Source organism: Eulemur rufifrons, chromosome 12 (genome assembly GCF_041146395.1).
Source record: "Eulemur rufifrons isolate Redbay chromosome 12, OSU_ERuf_1, whole genome shotgun sequence".
In the NCBI taxonomy this organism is placed as follows: Eukaryota; Metazoa; Chordata; class Mammalia; order Primates; family Lemuridae; genus Eulemur; species Eulemur rufifrons.
In genome coordinates, this window is record NC_090994.1 from 7,946,697 (window position 1) to 7,966,191 (window position 19,495).

Genomic DNA, 19,495 nt, shown 5'->3' on the forward strand with positions numbered 1-19,495 from the left:
GTATTTATTTCTTCTAATGTAATTACTGATAGAGTTTAAATCCACCCTCTTTCTGCTTTTTCTATTGTGACAAATTGTTCTATGTTGCTTTATTGCTTCAGTTTTGGATTAATCACATATTTTTAATAACTCTATCATTTCCCCCCTTTATTAACCTGTTGGTTGTACTATTTTTCGTTACGTATTGTTTGTATAGTGATTACGGTAAATTAGGCGACAACATGCATCTATGAGACTTGCTAAAGTCTAACAGAAGACAGTATAGGATACTCTTACCACTTCCCAGACAACACAAGATCCGTAAAACACTTTAACTCCATTTAATTCCCTCTTGCCCTTTGGCCACTGTGCCTTGCATTTTAATAATACATGTATTTGAAAGCCCACAAGACACTCTTACTGTTTTACACAGTTGGTCTTCATTTAAATTTACCTACAGCTTCCTGTCCGATGCCCTCATTCCTTCCTAAACCTCCACGCTAACATCTGTGATCATTTTTCCTTTAGCCTGAAGGACTCCCTTTAGTATTTCCATCCTGTGGATCTTCTGGGGACAAACTCTCTCCGTTTTTGTTTGTGTGAATTGTCCTCATTTCACCTTCACTGTGTTCAGTGGGTACAGATTCTAGGCTGACTGTTGTTTTTTTCAGCCCTCTGAAATGTTACGCCTGTTGCATCCTCCCCTCTCCTTATGGTTGTCGCAAAGCCAGCTGTTAGTCTCTCTGGTGCTTTCGAAGGCAATGCACTTTTTACATTTTGGCTGCATTTGAGATTTTCTCTTTTTCTTGGATTCTCTGCAGTTGGATTTCAATGTGCCCAGATGTGGTTTTCTTTGTAAACTACACTGCTTGGGCTTGCTATCTTTTTCAATTCTGGAAAATTCTTGGCCATTATTTCTTCAAATATTCCTTCTGCACATCCTCTCTTGGGATTCCAGTTATGTGGATGTCAGACCTTTCTAACAACTCCCTGCCCTGACTTGTGGACTGTAGCTCTTCAGGGGCCCACTGTTAGCGCTCAGCCTGCTGGCTGCTGACTGCCGTGGAGTCAGCACGTGCCTTCCAGGGAGCAGCAGAGACAGTGTGAGCCCTCCCCGTCCCCATGCCCTGCGGGTCTCTCTGCAGTCTTGGCTCCCTGAGTTCCTGCTGCCTCAGAGGTTTCCTATGCGTTCAAACATGTTTCTAGTATTTTATCTACCTTTCCTAGTTGTTCTTGGCAGGAAGCCTTACCTAATACGAACTAGTCAGCCATACCCAGAAACAGATGTGTTGCTGTGCAGAAATGACAGAGAGATGATTTCTGTCCCTTGGGGCTGGGGGTCTGGTGGCAGAGCCAGACATGACAACAGTGTGAAGCACAAGCAGAATGCGATTTGAAAGGGAATCAGAAAGACATTCGATCTGATTTGGAGGACCTGGGAAGGACTGTGACAAATGCCATTTGAAGGGAGGAACATTGCTGTAGGTGTTGAAACTGGAGCTCAACAAAGGCTGATAGGTTTGGACGCATGCCATGGGAGGGCTGGGGTGAGGGAAGAGAGACACCGTCATTGGATCTGAAGCCAACGATGTAGGGGGTGTGTGACATATTGCAAAGGCTTTTGTATCCCAGGCTGAACCTGCACAGTTTTCACACGTGATGGTTGTTTGGAGTGACCCGTTCTGGCGCCGCCTGCACTAACTCTGCAACTTTGACAAAGTCCCTAATCCTCTCTGGGTCATGATTTTCTCCCTTGTAAATTAAGAATCCTAATCATACCTGCCTCCTCTATCCACCAGCGCTCCCGTGAGACATAGCTGAGTTCGCGGATGCGCATGTACTTTGATGGGAGTGAATGTGGCCGGGACACTGTTTCCTGCAGAGCCACGTTGCTGGTTGGTCAGGCTGTGGTCTGCAGGGGGCCACGGCTCACTCCGCCCTGCTTTCTGGCCTTGCTTGTGAGTCACAGGATGAGGATGGCTGGCTCTCCAGTGATGGGCCTTCCAAAGTCCTTGGTTCCCAGTGTCCCCCGAGCACTGGCATCTCCACCGCAGCATCCATCTCGGGGCAGTGGGCGCTGCTGACCAGCCGGCAGACATGGGACTGCTTCTGTCCGAGGCAGATCATCCCTCCAGGGGCAGCCCAGGACAGCTCTGACTACGGGAAAGTTAGCCAGTCTCCCTCCACGGTAGCATGCCGTGAGCGAGGAATGTGATGAGCCGACCCTGCCACACGATGTGAAAATACCTTTTGCCCCGTCAGCTTCCACCTGCTCCTCCTGGTTCAGCCCTTTGGGGCCCCGCATCCCAACCTACTTCCTCTTCCACGAGACACACCTGCAACCCTGTTAAGACAGTCTCTCTCTCTCTCTGAGTGACAGAAGGACCAGGGTACACAAGGTCTCTTGCTATGTGACCTCAGTCTGGAATTCTTAGAGGCAGGCCCCACCGAGTATGGTGAGCAAAACCTTGAGGATTTTAAAATTCGGTTAGCAAATGCTCCTTTAGAATTTTCTAGGTGCTATTCATTTAATCTTGATAACAATTCCATGAGCTAGATAGGATTATTATCCCCATTTTAAACATGAGGAATCGCAAGCACAGAGAAGTTACGTATGTTGCCCAGAGGTGCACAGCTAGTGTACAGAATGAGGAACCAAACTCAGACCATCCTGGCCCACCCTCCCTGGCCTGATGACTGGCAGCTTGGCCCCTCTCATGTTAGCCTCAAAGGGCTTAATGCCTCCGCTTTGAGCTAACAGCAGGCTGGTCTCAGCCCCTGGCACCCCTCAGGGACAGACACCACGAGAAGGAAGAGAATTGTCGCCAGCGCATCCTTGGATTCTCTGAGGGTGAGACATGGCTGGCTCTCTGAGGCTGCCGCCTGTAGAAACAGTTGCACTAAAGATGAGCCCTGTCCGAGAGTCGTTTAAGGGGTCTCTACCACTGACCTAAACCCAATGTCCTGTGCCCACCCCTTCAGACCTGCTGCCCTCCCCCACCAGCCCCTGTGCCCCAGGAGGCTGGCCCATGTGGGTCCCTCAGCGTGGGTCCTCTCACCTGTGGCTTCAGGTTGGGTGTGGTTTCATTTGCCCAGTAGGAGGCACGAAGAAGAAATTTGAGGCCAGGAGGAGAGTGAGACAGGTACTTACTCTGCCTCCCTTTCCCCTCGTTTGCTGTACGTTGGTGCTGAGACCCTCCGATGAAGGCCACAGCCCCTAATAGGTGGCCCCGGAAGCTGGTTCTGATACCTACTGTCTCCCCTGGGGGGCCCTTCAAGCCTAGGGTGACACCAGCTCCCCTGAGCTGCCAGCCCTGGGGTGTGACATTGGCCTTTGTTAGATCCCCTGAACTCTGTTTGCATCTCTGTGGTCTTTCTAAAACCTCCTCTAGTTAGGGGTGAGTGTGCCCGGCTCCCTGCCAGGAACCCCGCTCCCTGCCAGGAACCCCGCTGAGCACAGCACCCCAGAGAGATGGGAAGGCGGGTGGGCAACGTGCACGGTGGAAACATGAGGTGGGAGCGGAGCTGGGGTGGCGTCCAGAACGGAAGAGCTTTCGGTTTTAAGCCGAGGACTGGGAGATGACTGGGTGTTTCACAGGTCCCCACAGCCCTACGTCTGATCCTCCCGCATCTCTCCTCTCTTCCAGGACGCTCCTGCCGCCTCCGCCTCGCCTGCCCTTCCTCACTGCCCCAGTGGCATCCTCGGCTGAGACAGGATGGAGAAGCTTCTGGGCTCCTGCCTGTGCCTGTGTGTGGCTGTGCTGGCCCTCCTGCCCTCCCCGAGCCTGGCGCAGTATGACGGCTGGCCCTACTACCCCGAGTACTTCCAGCAGCCGGCCCCCGAGTACCACCAGCCTCAGGTGCCCGCCGACGTGGTGAAGATCCAGCTGCGCCTGGCCGGGCAGAAGAGGAAGCACAACGAGGGCCGCGTGGAGGTGTACTACGACGGCCAGTGGGGCACCGTGTGCGACGACGACTTCTCCATCCACGCCGCCCACGTCGTGTGCCGGGAGCTGGGCTACGTGGAGGCCAAGTCCTGGACCGCCAGCTCCTCCTACGGCAAGGGGGAAGGTGAGCCGCTCTGGGCTTTGGAACCGAGTGCTGTGTCACCCGGCACAGCCCGGGAGCCAGCTTCGGTGAGGTCAGCCTGGTGAAGGGGCTGTAATCACCAGGAAGTGTAAATGCCACCTGGGGTGTCATCCTCCTGTGCCCACACAGCTGTGCCCTGCAGGAAGGCGGCAGGGGAGGGGTATGGGGATGGGTGGAGTGACCATCCTGATTGGCCTGGGACTGTCCTGGTTTTAGCATGGAAAGTCTCACATCTTAAAAAACCTCTCAGTCCCAGGCAAACCAGGATGATGGGTGGCCCGAGGTAGGGGAGGTAGGGGGTGAAACCAGCCTGTGCTTCTCTCTCCAAGGCACAGGCCCTGCCCGGCGGAGGTTCTGCCTCCCTCCACATCCCTCCCTCAGAGGAGAGCCTTTGGGTCTTCCTCACAAGGGCTCCCATGTGCTGGCGTTGGAGTTCCCTGCCCCTCCGCACCTTCCTGCCCGTCCAGTTCATCGTTTTAATCCTCACGTGCTGTTGTGGGCTTGGTTGTGACAGGAACAGAGTTGCTTTGGGTTTTTCACCTCTGGTTGGCCTATCCTTCCCTCCCTTGTTAGGTTCAAATCAATTTATTTATTCAGTTCTAAACTGTCGTAGGCACCTTGAGGAAGGTGAGTCTTGGAGCCCCAAAGCTTGAGCTCAGTCCTGGTCTGACCTAACTATATGCTTTGCAGAAAAACACACAGCCTCTTTGGCCTCAGTTTCCCCATCTGGAAGTTGGGGTCTCTAAGAATGCTTGAAACTCTGATAGTACGTGTGCCCAAACGGGAAAGTAGATAAGAGTGAAGGGCATTGTGTTTTTTGTTTTTTGTTTTTTTATTTTTTTCCAGGAGCTAAGAGTTCCCCATCCCTAGGTTGGTGAAGCAAAGGCAGCTGCACCTGGCTGAGCCCCAGCACAGGCCCCAGCTCGGGCCTGGCTGCCGGACTGAAGCAGAGCTGCCCACACCCCCATCCTGGACAAAAGGGTTAATGCCACACTGACTGCCTAAGAATCACCTGGGAGGGCTTAAAAACACAGACTGTCTCAACTCTCAACCCATGATAACCTGGTTTAAAAGGTCAGGGCTGGAACCCCAGGCTCTCTAGCTTTCGGAAGCCTGGGAAGGAATTGCATAGAGTGCCAGGTTTGGGGGTCACTGAAACAGACAACTGTCATGCTCCCCGCCAAGCCTCCTTTCTGTTACTCTAGAAATTACAGGAGGGAGGAAGTGCCGTCTCATGCACGCCTCCCCTCCACCATTGAAAATTTCCTTTTGGAGTAACTGGATCAAGAGACTGCACTTAGGGTCAAATGTCCTCTGAAGCTCACTCTGGGTCCCTCGACAGCGATGAGAGCCAGAGTGACGAACATGAGTTAGCACATGCTGGGCTTCGGAGCCCGTTTCCTGTCTTCTGTAAACAAACTCCCGGTACCGCTCTGCACTTCCAGGCCTCTGGCTGGCTGAGCTGTCCAGGGCCAACAGCAGGTTCATGTTGTCTGTTCCAGGCTCTCCCATCCTCATGACTTTATAACAAGTGCTTTCCAAGGATGGTGGGTGTTTTCCAGGGACAACTTTATTTTATTTCCACCCAGATTTAAAACGTACCTGTCATCAGACAAGAGGGTTGTGGTTTTTTCCCATCAAGAGCAGGAGAAGGGCCTTTACTTGGGTGTGACTTTGCCATCCAAGGATAGTGAAGGGTGAAAAGTTCGAGGGAGTAGAGGGAGCACGAAAGGGAACAATTCAAATCATGGTGCACGGAGTCCGTGCTGGGCAAGGAGGGAAGGAATCGTGGAGGAGTTGGAGGATTGTGCAGAGCTGCTGGGACCGATGGGCTGTGGGTCTTCATTGGGACTGGGATCCAAGAAGTGTGCTAGAAAGATTGGGGGGCCATGAATGCAGAGCAGGAGGGTGAAACGGAGGTTAAGGGGTGCAATGACTGGTGGTGAGAAGGCCTGAGCGATGACCGTGGGGCCATCTTGTGGTGTCACAAGAAACAGGAGCTGTAATAACTAAGAGACTGAGAGTTCTGGAAAGGTCATCTTTGTGGACATTGAAACCATCGAGGGTTATGACGGGAAGAGTGTCAAAGAGAAGACAGGGAGAAACAGATGCTTCAAAAAAAAAAAGAACCCTGTCTTGTGTTCAGGGCTTCACGAGTTAAGCTGTCTACATAAAGTGGTACTTGATTTATGTCCTGAGAAACCTTTCAAATCTAAACATATTTGAATTTCATCAGCATCAGTGGAAGGTTATTGTTTTGTTTTGTTTTGTTAGTACTGGGTACCTGGTGGGCACTCAGTGGATATTAGCTGATTGATTCATTTTGATTCGGGAGAATATAAAAAAGAGTTGGCAAAACAGTGCCTGGTAGAGGGAGCCCAGAACACGGCCAGTGCCCCAGGGTTTGTTCCGGTGGGATCTAACCTGCGACTCAGGCTCTGTGGATGAGCTGGGAATGCCGCAGCTGCCCCTCCAGGAAGCCTCAGGCTCCTCTGAAGTTCAGACCGCACTAGTGGAGCCAGGGAGACCACCGGGGACTCCAGGTTTTCCAGTCTGGCCTGCCAACAGGTCTCTCTTCCAAAGCATCTTGGAGTCAGGTAAACCATGTGCCCTTTTAGAGAGTTCTGGAGGGAGCAGCTGTCCCATGTCTCACCCTCTGGGTGGGGCCCACAGCAACCTGAACCTGAGGTGGCTGCTCTCCTGCACCTGCCTTCAGAACCAGGAGGCTGAGCCTATTCCCAGCCCCCCTCATACCTTAGATCAGAGTGACAGAGCCAGTGGTAGCCACGTTGGGCCCTTGAAGATTCTAACTTGAGCAATTTCCATTGCCCTAACAGGCTCTAGTGTTCAAATGGAACCTCATTTATGACTTTTATCTTCCAAATGACCTGTGAATGTGTTCCTATAGCTCTTCCTTCAAAGGAGAGGCATTGCGTAGAGTAAATGGGTGCAAAGAGTAAAATGAAATTCGGCCTCTGATCAAAATGGCCTCTTGTGTCCAAAGTTTGAGTCTCACCTTGCGTCTCAAGGACTGCTTTCTTGGTAGCTCTGAGGTGGCATCTATTGGACTGTGTCCAGCAGGCAGACCCAGAAGCTGGTCGCACTGGAATCAGGGCAGGCTAGTCAGTGGACATTAAACATAAAGGGGACGGAAACCAAAACATTGTCATGAAATCAGACCAAATGAGTGGACCGTGCATGGTGATGCTCTCTTGGGCTAAGTGCAGATTTACTTATCTGCCATCTAAGAAAAAAAATCCTTGACCAAGCACATGCAGAGGGTAGAGTACTGGGGGTCCACTGAAGGTGCATAAGAGAGCAGCTCTTTGGGGCAGGCCCCGTGGTGTCTGTAACTGCGCCGGCCGCTTCCTGGCCCTTAGCGAGGAGGATCTCTCACCGCAGAGGGAGCAGGGTGCTGCTGTCTCTTGCCGTCTCTGTGGCTTCAGGAACTTAACTGCAGAATGTTCCAAGGAAGAGGCCCTGCTTAAAAATGCAGAGGGTCTTTTCCGTTGCTAGCACTTAGCAAAACAAACATTGGTTTGTTGTTGAGACAGCAATCGATTAGGGAGCATATGTTTCAGTGGAGCATGACGGCGTGGAAACCCGGCCAAACTGAGAAACCGGTTGGAAAACCTCAGCCCAGATGTTTTCAATCAGCTCTTTGTTCCTCACAAAGCGTCCGAGGCGCTCTCGTCTGAGCCCCGACCGGCAGCCGTCGGAGCAGACACGTTTCAGCAGGGCCCGGATGTCAGGATACTGGACATGTGTCCTCCCTGACCTCGAAGAGCCTCGGCTTCTCTCCTTGGTTTTCTAATCTCTGCAATGGGAGTGTTTTTATCTGCTTTTTCCTTACATCCTGGAAGCAGAATTCATTGCTTTTCTGGAACAAGGAAGGGGACGGGGAGGTTGAAAGTGTGCTGGGCACGTACGTTACTTCCCTGAGTCTCCATGGCAACCTGTTTGTTGGACATCGTGGTTGGAAATGGGAAGCAGCCTTGGTTAAGCAGATGGAATCTGAGCCCAGGTCTGTTGGATTCTGCTGGTCTGTAGACTCCTAACAGGAGCTACGAAAAGAATGAGAGGTTTGGTTTTGTTTTCTTTCATTTTGGAATGGCACTTATAACGAAATCATGACTTGAAAACCCTCTAGCACTTTATAAAATTTTTATTTTTAATTGTTGTAAAATACGCATAACATAACATTTACCACCTTAAGCATTTTCAAGTGCGCAGTTGAATAGGGTTAAGTACACTCACACTTACATTGTTGTACAGCCGTCACCACCATCGATCTCCAGAACTTTTTGATCTTGCAAAACTGAAACTCGGTCCTCATTAAGCAACCCCTCCCCATTTCCCTCTCACCCCGGGCCCTGGAGGCACCATTCTAACTTTTGCTTCTGTGATTTGATTAATACAGTATTTGTCTTTTGTGACTGGCTTATTTCACTTAGCATAATGTCTTTACACTTCATCCATGCTGTAGTATGTATCAGAGTTTTCTTCCTTTTTAAGGCTGCATAATATTCCATTGCATGCATAGAACACAGTTCATCCATGGATACTTGAGTTGCTTCCACCTCTTGGCTATTGTGAATAATGCTGCTATGAACACGGGTGTGCAAATATCTCTCAGAGACCCTGCTTTCAATTCTTTTGGGTATATATATCCAGAAGTGGAATTTCCGGGTCATGTGGTGATTTGAGTTTTAATTTTTTTGAGGAAGCGCCATACTGTTTTCCATAGCAGCTGTGCCATTTTACATTCCCACCAGCAGTGCACAAGGGTTCTAGTTTCTCCACATCTTTGCCAGCACTGTTATTTTCTGTTTGCTTAATAGCCATCCTAAGGGTATGAGGCGGTATCTCATTGTGGTTAATCCCCTAGCCTTTGCACACTGAATTCCTTGCTTCGTGCAAGTGAGTAAAAGAACAGGAAGTGAGTAGAGTTGCATGGCGGCCTTTGGGAACATGAAGCAGTGGCCGTGTGGGTCAGTCCAGCGAGGCTGTCTCTGAATCAGCCCTGGGAAACGTCAGGCAGTGAGAAGAGCACTGGACGGGGAGCTGAGGTCCAGCTTCTGGGCTCGGTGGGGAGATGGGAATAATCACGCCACCTTGTCCTCTTCCCTGACGGATGGGAAGATCAAGGAGGTAGCATGTGAAAATGCCTTTGTAACTTCCAACCCTGAATTGCAGGATAGCTTAGCTTTTCCCTGAGGAGTCAGAGTTTGGCCTCTGCTGCAGGTGGGAGGTGAGGCTGACTTGTGCCATAGTCAGCGTCACTAAGTCATCATCATCATCATCATCATCATCGTCATTACCATGTTTGAGTAATTATGGCCAGCAATAAGCTAGGCACGTGCCATATAGTATCTCTAATCTGCACACACCTCTGCAGTTCAAGTTTCAATTGTGACCCCTGCTTTACTGAGGAGAAAAAGGGCTTTGACCAGGGCATACAGCTAAGTGGTAGAACCAGAATTCAAACCAGGTTTAGTACCCAAAGCTGAAGCTCTTTCCACTGTGCCGTGTGACTTCCAGGCTTAAGTCTGATTCCTGTCCTAATCGTGTTCAATCTACCATATCCTCAAATCACATCAGCTGCCTACTCTGGCAAGGGGATCCAGATGGTCTAGAACTATATGCGCTATCTTAACATAATAAAAATCAGTTGATGGCCACACATAGCTGCCTAAATTTGAAAAGAATTCACTTTCCATGTAAGAACCTGGTGCCCCCAAAGACTCAAACCTGCACTGACGTGGCACTTGGATTCTTTCTTCTCTACTTCCTTCAGGGCCCATCTGGTTGGACAACATCTACTGCACTGGCAAAGAGGCGACCCTTGCGGCCTGCTCCTCCAACGGCTGGGGCGTCACCGACTGCAAGCACACGGAAGATGTCGGTGTGGTGTGCAGTGAGAAAAGGATTCCTGGGTTCAAATTTGACAATTCGTTGATCAACCAGATAGAGGCAAGTCATATTCTCTTGATGACTTCTTCATATGGGGATTTTTCTTCTTTCATGGAACGCACTTCTTGCCTACTGATGGCAAGAAGTGTGTGTGAGCACTAAGGAGGGGGATCAAATTCAACGAGATTTGGTGGAAGGGCAGTTTAGGGAAGGGTTTCTGGAGAATGTGATGCTATTGGTAGGGAAAGGGCATTCCAGGCATGGAGAACAGCTTGGGCAAAGGCACACAGATGCAAGGGTGCAGACCAGGGTTAAGCAGAAAGTTGCACACAAGAGTACCATGTGCATCTGGGAGCAGTGGCAACTGAAGCTAGAAAGATGGGCATGAAACGCCTTCTGTGCCATGTTCAGGAGCTTGCCCTTTGGGTTGGGAAAATGTAGCAGTTATCAATTGCTGCGTAACAAATCTCCCTCCCACCCCCAGATTTTGTAGCTTAAAACAGTGAACATTTATAATGTCACATAGTTTCTGAAGATCGGGAACCAAGGAGCAGCTGAGCTACTTGATTCTGCTCAGAGTCTCTCATGCAGTTGCAGTCAGGCTACCTGAGGGCTGGAGGAGTCTCTCCCACGCCGACTCATCAGGCTTTAGTTTTGCTGGCTTGTAGACTGGAACCCCCTGTCCCTCTCTGTGTGGCCCCTCTTTAGGCTGCCTGAGTGGCCTCAAGACATAGTGGTTGTCTTGCCCCAGAGTGAGCAGTCCAAAGGAGAATGAGAGAAAGAACATGAGATTGAAGCCACAGTGTTTCATAACCTAATCATGAAAGCGATACACCCTCGTTTCTACTGTATTCTACTGATCACACAGACCAGCCCTGCTATGGGTTGGGAGGAGATTACTCAAGAGTGTTAACATAGAACATGGGGTCCCTGGAGGTCCTCTGGGAAGCTGGCTACTACTGGACAGTTTCCAAATCGAGCTGGGGATCAGAATCACTTTAAAAATGCAGGTTCTGGGGTCTCACCCTTGACCTGCTGACTCAGAATTTTCTGTTATGGGATCAGATTATTTTTCTTAAACTTTCCCAGATGATCCCAATCTGATGACCCTCCTTCTACATTTATGGCTAAATCTGAGGTTTAGTTTTCCTTTTCCCAAACAACTACATTGATAAGCACTACTCTCACGTGCAAAACATGTGGGGCTTAGGACTGGAGGACTTGGCAGACGAGACTCCTATCCTCAAGGAGCATGCTGGGTGTCACCCCAAGTGACTATGGGATTTGCCAAGAAGCCAGGCCCAGGAGCTATCACTGTGCTTTGGCCTCCAGCTGACCCCAGCTCTGAGGGAGGAAAGGTGAGTTGAAATTGCCCTACTTGGGCTGCAGAGAAAGTTCTGCCCAGACTGTGGGCTTTACTCTCGTGACTCACACTGTCCTGCTCTTCTCTCATATGCTCCCAGAGCACACCGAGCACACTGGGAACTCGTCCACACCTGCATTGTAGCACGGAAACGGCTTTCCAGCCTTAGCTCAGCTGGAAGGATGAGACCACTTCTAGCTGAAATGTTCAAATCTGCTATTTTATTGGTGATCACTAGAGAGATTGTTAGAGAGTCAATGGACTGCATTTAGTGTTCCAGTCACTGATGACAACTTTGCTTGACCACAAAGTTTATGATTTAGAGGGTGTGCTTGTCCAACCCCGTTTTACAAAACTTTCTATCTCCGCTCTTTTTAACCTCATATAATAGAATAATTAGCACCCTCTTATATGTATCTCTTCTCTCCCATGAGATTTGAAGCTCCTGGAGAGTTGTCAGGGACTATACCTTATTCATCATTGTATCCAATAAACTGTAGGCACCTAGTAGGAACAATATCTCCAGCTCTGAGATTTTCTTCTCCCCAGAAATGCAAACCAGAGGTCATTATCCCCTTAGGTGGAGAATCTCCCAGGATAAAATATTAAACTAAATAGCAATGAGGAGCACATAGGAGCAAATCATTCCTTCATAGCATTGCCCTGCCTCGTAGGACAATGAGCTTAATTACAACATCTTTCATGGGCCTGCGTTGAACCTAGAACCTCAGGGTAATCCACGTGGAGTATCAAGTGAAGACCCCGGCTTCTTGGCACAAGAGAGTCATTGATGGCTTGAGTAAGAGGAAGGAGGGCCAAAATGCCACTGGGTTTTAGGCTGAGAAAGCAAGAAGACTCATTTGCCACCAGAAAAAAATGATTTTGGAAAAAGGACTCTGGGAGCGGCGCTTCACTGGATAAATGTTTATTGAGTACCTACTATGCGCCGGTTCCAACGCTTCACATTTGAAGGGGATATAAGACAGGTCATATCAACAGCAGGACCTTAAGTGGTGAAATAAGCATAGAAAAGGCTGAAAAAAGTATGTTGGAGAGAACTGTCTTACCTGGAAAGGCTGGGATTCCGTGATAGGAAAGCTTAATATCTACCTTTACTCTGGACGTTTGTTGAGTGCCTGCTGCTCACGCACTGTGGCCTGGGACATCAGGAGAGAAAGAAAACATGGCCCTTGTTCTCCAGACCTTAGAACCCGCAAAGACAAGATGTTTGCCTTGGGGAAAGTGGGGGTGAGGGGGAGATCAGGCCGAGGCAAGGAGCACGGACCCTGGAGAATTTACAGAAACCCAAAGAGGGCAGCGCGGGAGATGTCTGGTTTAAAGGGCGTTCGATGCTCTGCATTTCCTAGAAGTTCTCCCTCTTGCTGTCATGCCGATCGGACTGGTTCCCACAAGCCAGGGTGGAGCTTTCTTGCCCAACCACAGACACTGAGGGAACTTTCATTGATGATTGGTGCCCTGTCACTTCTTCCCTTTGTAGCTACTGAAAGTAGGTCATGAAAGGGCCTAGACCTCAGGATGTCTGAGGAGAACCTTTGTGAGTTGCCAAAAGGTTCTTGCATTCAGGGCTCTGCAGCTAAGGCTCATGCTTCCTGGCAGTGCTGGGCTGATGGGCAGGGAGCCGCCCAGACCACCTACAGGGGCTGTTTGTGGGATACGGAGACATTTCTCCAAAATACCTCATGGTGTCAGTAGCTGAAGTCACGGAATCATTCCTCTCAGCTCGAGAAATGCTGCCTATTAAATTTTTGTGGACAAGAGGAAGAGACACAGCTTTGGTGGACGTGCAGTTGGGCGGAGTCATAGCATGCTGAGTAGTGACACCGCAGGGCGCACTGGTGACTCATGAGTGTGAACACGGTGGCCCCTGACAGTGGGCCCTGGGGCCCTGCTCCTGCCTCCCCATGTATCGGGAATTTTCATGGAGATTAAAATGCGTGCTGATAAAATGTATAGGAGATACAAAACCAGGAAAAATTGCTGGAATAAAAAATCATAGAATGAAGATTCGGAAAAACTACAGTAGGCTGAAATAATAGGCCCAAGCTGTAACATATTAGCGATGAATATAAGGTCCTAGATCAATGTTTATGGAAAAAATAAATCAGCCACAGAGTCCAGGCTTTATGGAAAGTGACTAAAAAAATCATTGATTATTGGGGAAAAAAAACAGAAACAAATCTCTGAGTGGGCAGTAATTGACTGAAAGCTCAGTATAAGCCAAGAGTATGGTATGGCTGCTAAGAAAGTGAATACAACTGCTTTCCTGATAGAACTCTTTCCCTACACTCTGCCTTTTGGACTAATACCTGACCGAGTGCGGGAGTCAGTTCTGGGTCCAGCTTTTAACCACGTCACCCAGAGAGGGGCCGGCGGGATGGAGGCATGTCTGGAAACCACATCGTATGAGGAACTGAAGACTTTTTGTCAAGAAAAGAGACATGGGGGGAGACATGGTGGTGCTCTTCAACTATTTGAAGTACTGTTGTGCAGAAGAGTGTTTATAATTTATTCCAACTCCCAGAGCTAAGACAGAGGGGAAGGTAATAGCAGGTAGATCTCAGCTCACTGGAAGCCCACAGGGGGTGGTGAGCTCCTAGTCACTAGAGGAGTTCAAGAAGGAACTGGAAAACCTCCTGCCAGGAATATTGTGGTCTGGTGCCTATGAGGGAAAGGAAGTGGGATTAAAGTGATTGCCAAATTCTAAGATCCCTTGTGCCTATGAAAATGCATCATCCCTGTAGCAGGTGAGCCCTATTTGGATATTGGCAGCGTGCACCACTGAGTACAGTGGTGTCACACATGTGTTGCACGTGCGCACACACGCAGAGAAGGGGTGCCTGCTGGCGTGTGTGTTGTGTTCTCAGGCTCTCTCCCTGCCTCTTCTCTGGCCCCTCATGACCTTGACCTTGAAACCAGGTGCAAGCTTTGCGCCCTTCACTCTTCCACACGAAAGTGTGAGAGTTAAAGCCCTCCCTCGACTTCCCCCAGTCTGGGGTCTGCAAGTTCAAAAGGAGCCAGAAATGAAGTGTCAGTGAATGCTCTCTCCGTGTCCTGTGACCCCAGCTGTAAACCACTGGGCTGATAAATGGGATGAGGACATTGCTGCCCCTTCCCACGCCTGCTCTGCAGGGCAGTGGCTGGGCTGTATAACAGTCACCCTTGTTGAGTCCTGGAGATTAGGGACAGATCACAGACCATTGCAGATAGCCCCCCCAGGCTTGTGCCTCCTCCAGAGCACACTGGAATTCTCCAAGCAGAGAGGGGAAGAAAATGGCATCAGTCTAGACCAAGTTCATCCTACTCTGGGATGCCAGAGGCGTGAGTCACTAAGCCATGGAGCCTGACTGATGGAATTTCACTTAATGAGGTAACTGCTCCCTGGATGCCTTCTACATCTGCTCAGGGCATCCTTGGGGGGCTCCTTGGCACTTTGTCAATTCCCGTCTAGAGAAGGGAAAAATCTCACCTTCTTCACAAAAACCAGGGGAAGTTGGCAGGGTTGGACCCTAAGCTCCCTGTAGAGCAGCAGCCAGAACACTGGGCAAGTGTTGAATTCAACTGGGCGCGAGTTGAGCGGGTTGAATTCAATCCTTTCCAGCTGTGATGGTCCGTAATACGCAGTAGCGATGGTTTCTCCATCAGAATGACACAACCTGCACTCGTCATTTATAAGGTCGTCTTATAAATTCTGTAGGGGGAAAAACAGATGATTTCTATAAAAGTGCTTTTAAAAAAATCAGATGATTCCTGTAAAAGTGCTTCGCAGACCATAGAGCATTGTGCTAGGTTAGCCCCAGCACTGATTCACCAACCCTGGTTCATTTCACCCGGCAGGGTCTCCGCTCTCCCCCTTTCCGACACGGGCTGTCCCGCCACACCTTGCTGTGTATTCTCAGTTTTGGACCCCAGAGTTGAAGGCAGGGCCCCTGGGTTCCAGTCCCACCGGACACTGGAACTTGCAGCTATGTGTGTGCAATGACTGACCCTTCTTGGGTCGCTGGACACCGCGCTGTAAAACAGAAGTTTGGCTGCAGAGAAAGCAAATGAGGTCAGTCCTCAAAACTTTCTTAAAAGGAGGTAAGTAGGAACAAATAATGAAATATGAAATATCGTTGGTTCCAAATGAACAAATAAATCTCTTTTAAACCGAGAAAACAGAACCCCAAACAAACCTCCCGGGATTTCAGAGGCTCTTAAATCAAGAGGCTGTGTTTCCTCTCTGTGCCGGTGGACAAGTTGGAAAAAGCATTCGATAAGGAGAGATGACAAATCCAGATGCCCTGCTCGGCAAACCTCTGCTCCCGGCAGCTCCGCACGTTGCTCTGTCACGCGCTCATAGGAGGCTCGTGGCTGGGGCCACGTGTTGTTAGATCAGGGAACATTTGGGTCTCTTTTCTTCACCCACCCTCAGCCTCATCTTCTTCCCTGCTCGTTTTTAAAGGCTCTTTTGCAAAAAGCAGTTGAACTACCAGACTTGATTAGAAATCCCCAGGCTGTGAGATTGCGGTGCTGTCTGTCCCCTGGGGGACCTCGGAGGGGCCAACAGAGGATGACAAGGACAGAGCCAGGAGGCGGCCATTCATTTTCAGCAGAGGGGAGAATCTGGTCCCCTGCCCTCGGCTGGCTCATTTTCCTGCCAGGACACTGAGACCTGAAAAAGCCCTTTTTTCTCCTCTTAACCAACAGGGACTGTGGCTGCTGTGAATTTTTTAAATTCCAGGAGTCCAGGTTTTTATTAGTCACAGTCAGCTGCCAAATGTTTCAGCCATTGCCTCCTAGCAACAGTTTTATCTGTGTCATCTGGGGGCTCCAGAGGTGGAAGCCTGGAGCCCAAAAGGGAAAGGTCTCTAGAAAGACTTCCAGAAAAGTCTGAGCACTTCCTAGCCAGGAGTCTTGTGCCTCCCCCAGGCCACGCTCCCCCTCAGTAGAGAGTAGATGGGACAGGTTACACTGGGTGGCTTAGGAAAGAAAGGGAGTCTGTTTTCATCTCTGTGCAGCTTTGAAGGTAGGTGGTGGTCCCTCTAAGCCTAAATATAGACTTCTCTGGAAAGGGGCCTCCCTCTGTGGCAGGAAGTGAAATGGTACCAAGCGGGCAGTTTGTACCAGACTTTTCGGCAAGGGAGGGAAGAGCCACAGGGAAGCCCGCAGCCTCTGATCCCAGTCCTGCTGAACTGTCTGGCTGGGCGGTCGGATCTAGTAGCTCTCTTGGATTTTGTCTCTCCCACTTCACAGGGAGCTCAGGCAGGAGGATGTGTAAGAGGCTGTCAGTGTTCACATTCCGTGATTCTGATTACTGAGAGCCTGTGTCCCAGCCACCACAAGGGACACAAGAGAAGTAGCTCTAAGATGACCTATTTTCCCAACTAAAAATAGGTCATCTGAAATGCAAAAGAGTGCTTATGTGGATAACAGAACAAAATATTTGAACTTGTGCACATTCCGGCAAATGTAGGAACCTGGTTCCTCGCCAGAGTGTTACACTCACAACCCTTTGAAAAATATAAATACCGCTGTAATTATTTGTGAGATGAAATAAACAAGTAACATTATGCTTATTTGTTAGATTATACAAATGAGTGAGGAGCCTTATAATTTGTTTTAGATGAAATAAATAGATGAACAGGATGTACTCAAACTTGGGACAGTGTGGATTGGTTGGGAAATTGTGTGGCAGTTTGGAGAAGAGAAAGATGAATGAGGAGAGACCAGTGCAAGAATTGCTGCATGGAGGAGTCAGACCCTCGAGCCGGGCGGGAGGAAGCCTCTCCCTGCCCCGGTTGAGCAGATCCGCTGTGCAGGGCAGTCTGGTGACATGACTAGGGCGGGGTGGGCAGTGTCCAGCCTGGCTCTTCCACGGGCTCATTTGAGTCAGCTCAGCCAGGCTGGGTGGTCCACGCCAAGGAATCCTCCACCCCATCCCCGGGAGGCTGGTACCAAGGATATGTCTGATCATTCACTCGATAAACACTTTAATTCAGCGCCAGACCCTGCGCTAAGCATGAGAATAAAGGGGTTGATGAAATAGACAGTCTTGCCTGCTCTGAGCTTACCGTCTAGCAGTGGAGAAAGGCAATGTCGAGCATCATTACTCTGTTGCCATGGTGGTGGTGCTGAGAGGAGAACCACCAGGTTCAGGTGTGAGCTGGACAGTGGTCTGGCTTGGCCCGGGATTGCCTGGTTTGTGGCCTCTCAGCCCCTCTCCCCTCTCCAGCTGGAGCCAAAGGAACTGCGGGGGCAGAGGGGCTGGCTGCTGGAGCAGACGTCCTGCGGGAAGCTGGGCAGCAGCGCTTGCCCGTTCTCCAAAAAAGCAGCCTCTATTACTCACCCAAGTGCTTCCAGCTTGGAAAATGAAGCCGAGAACGTTCAATTTTCCAGCAGCGTTGATTTATAGGAGGAGGGCCCTAACGGACTGCAGGCTTTTTGCTCCGCTGGCATCAGCATGACCTCAGCTCTCCTCGCCGCCCCCACCCTGTCCCCTGCCCCACCCCCACTGGCCTCCAGCGCCTGGAGCTGAGGCACAGAAATCGCTGAGATGCCTTCCCTCTAGTCGGAAGTCACCGGCTAGAGAATGTTCTGGCAGCTTCTTAAACTAAGAATTCCTGATTGGATCATCAAGGGGGATAATTACAGTGTAGCCAGACTCCGCTAATACAGCATGGCTCATGCCGTGTACATGAGCTAAGCCTGCTAACCGTGTGCCGAGGATCAGATCGGCTTTTAGTTCAGTTCGGTAACTATTCATTGGTGTCAGATATCGAGGGAGAAGAGCCCAGGTGACAAGAGAGAGCCCAGACAAAATGCAGATGTTCTCCACATCTATCCGTGAGTCACACCAGTACTGTTTACCTAAGAGCGGCAAGGACAGACTAGCTATTTATTTTGCATTAAACAAGGGATAAAGGAGTCTTTAATAAAATGTTTTGGCTTTGGCACCGAACATGTCTAGCTAAGCTGAACTCCTGTTGTTGGATTTTTTGAAAGTTATTATTGGCTCTTTCCAAAAATGTTTGAGGACCCACTATGTGTCTGGCACTGGGAGCCGTGAGTGATACAGAAATGAACACAGCACAGTTTTGCTCTTGGCGGGTGGGGAAGGATTCACAGTCCCATTGGGTGGCAGAAATGTCCAAAAAGAAATACTAGTAGGAGCCGAGAACTAAATTAGTCACTCAGAAAGCAAATGTTAAAGGAATAAGGAAGAAATCAAATGTATGTGGATGAGGTATTTAGGGGCAGGAGTGGGGGCTTCATGGAGACAGTGGTGCCGACTCTTCCCCGCTGGATTAGGAACCTCGTGACAGCAAGGAACTGGCCTATCTGGTCGACCTGTGTGTCCTAGGGTCTCACGCAGTGCTCAGCAGGGACATACTAGCACTTGACAATTTTTTTTTTTTTTTTTTTTTTTTTTTTGAGACAGAGTCTCACCCTGTTGCCCTGGCTAGAGTGCCGTGGCGTCAGCCTAGCTCACAGCAACCTCAAACTCCTGGGCTCAAGCGATCCTCCTGCCTCAGCCTCCCGAGTAGCTGGGACTACAGGCATGCACCACCATACCTGGCCAATTTTTCTATTTTTAATAGAGACGGGGTCTCACTCTTGCTCAGGCTGCTCTTGAACTCCTGACCTCAAACAGTCCTCCCGCCTTAGCCTCCCAGAGTGTTAGGATTACAGGTATGAGCCACCGCACCCCACCTAGTATTTCTGAATGAATGAATGAATGATTAACATTGTCCCTGAGGGTTGGCAGGAATCTGACAGGTAGGGGGAAATGACAGAGAGTGGCCGGGAGTGGCTCCAGCCTTCGGTGATGAAACCAGAGCTGAGGACAGTGCACAGTGCCTGAGTGAGATGACAGAATTACAAAGCCCTTCTTTCGTTTGCACGATTCTCAGTGCACACCTGCCTGGGAAATAGAAATAGGAATGGAAGGCAGAAAAGGTATTGCTGCAGCCCAGTGGGCTTCAAGAGTGAGGAAGGGAGGGGGTGATGAAGGCTTTCAGTCTGCAAAACTGGAGGGCAGGAGCCCCCTCAATGGCTCCATGCAAGGAGGAAGAGTTGAGGGCATCTTGGGCATGTTTGGTTTTATGTGCTGAGGAAGGTGCCAAGCGGTTGAGAACTGGTTCTGTTATCTGG

General features: G+C 49.9%; 1 protein-coding gene across 1 annotated transcript in view; it reads left to right on the forward strand.

Moving 5' to 3' along the window:
* The first annotated feature begins 3,695 nt into the window (after window positions 1-3,695).
* LOXL2 (lysyl oxidase like 2) overlaps window positions 3,696-19,495 on the forward strand; it is a 52,820-nt gene continuing 37,020 nt past the window's right edge. Inside the window, exons 1-2 of the mRNA XM_069484849.1 lie at window positions 3,696-4,050; window positions 9,866-10,041. Of these exons, the coding sequence (XP_069340950.1) occupies window positions 3,696-4,050; window positions 9,866-10,041 (531 nt within the window). The remainder of the gene's footprint in view (window positions 4,051-9,865; window positions 10,042-19,495) is intronic.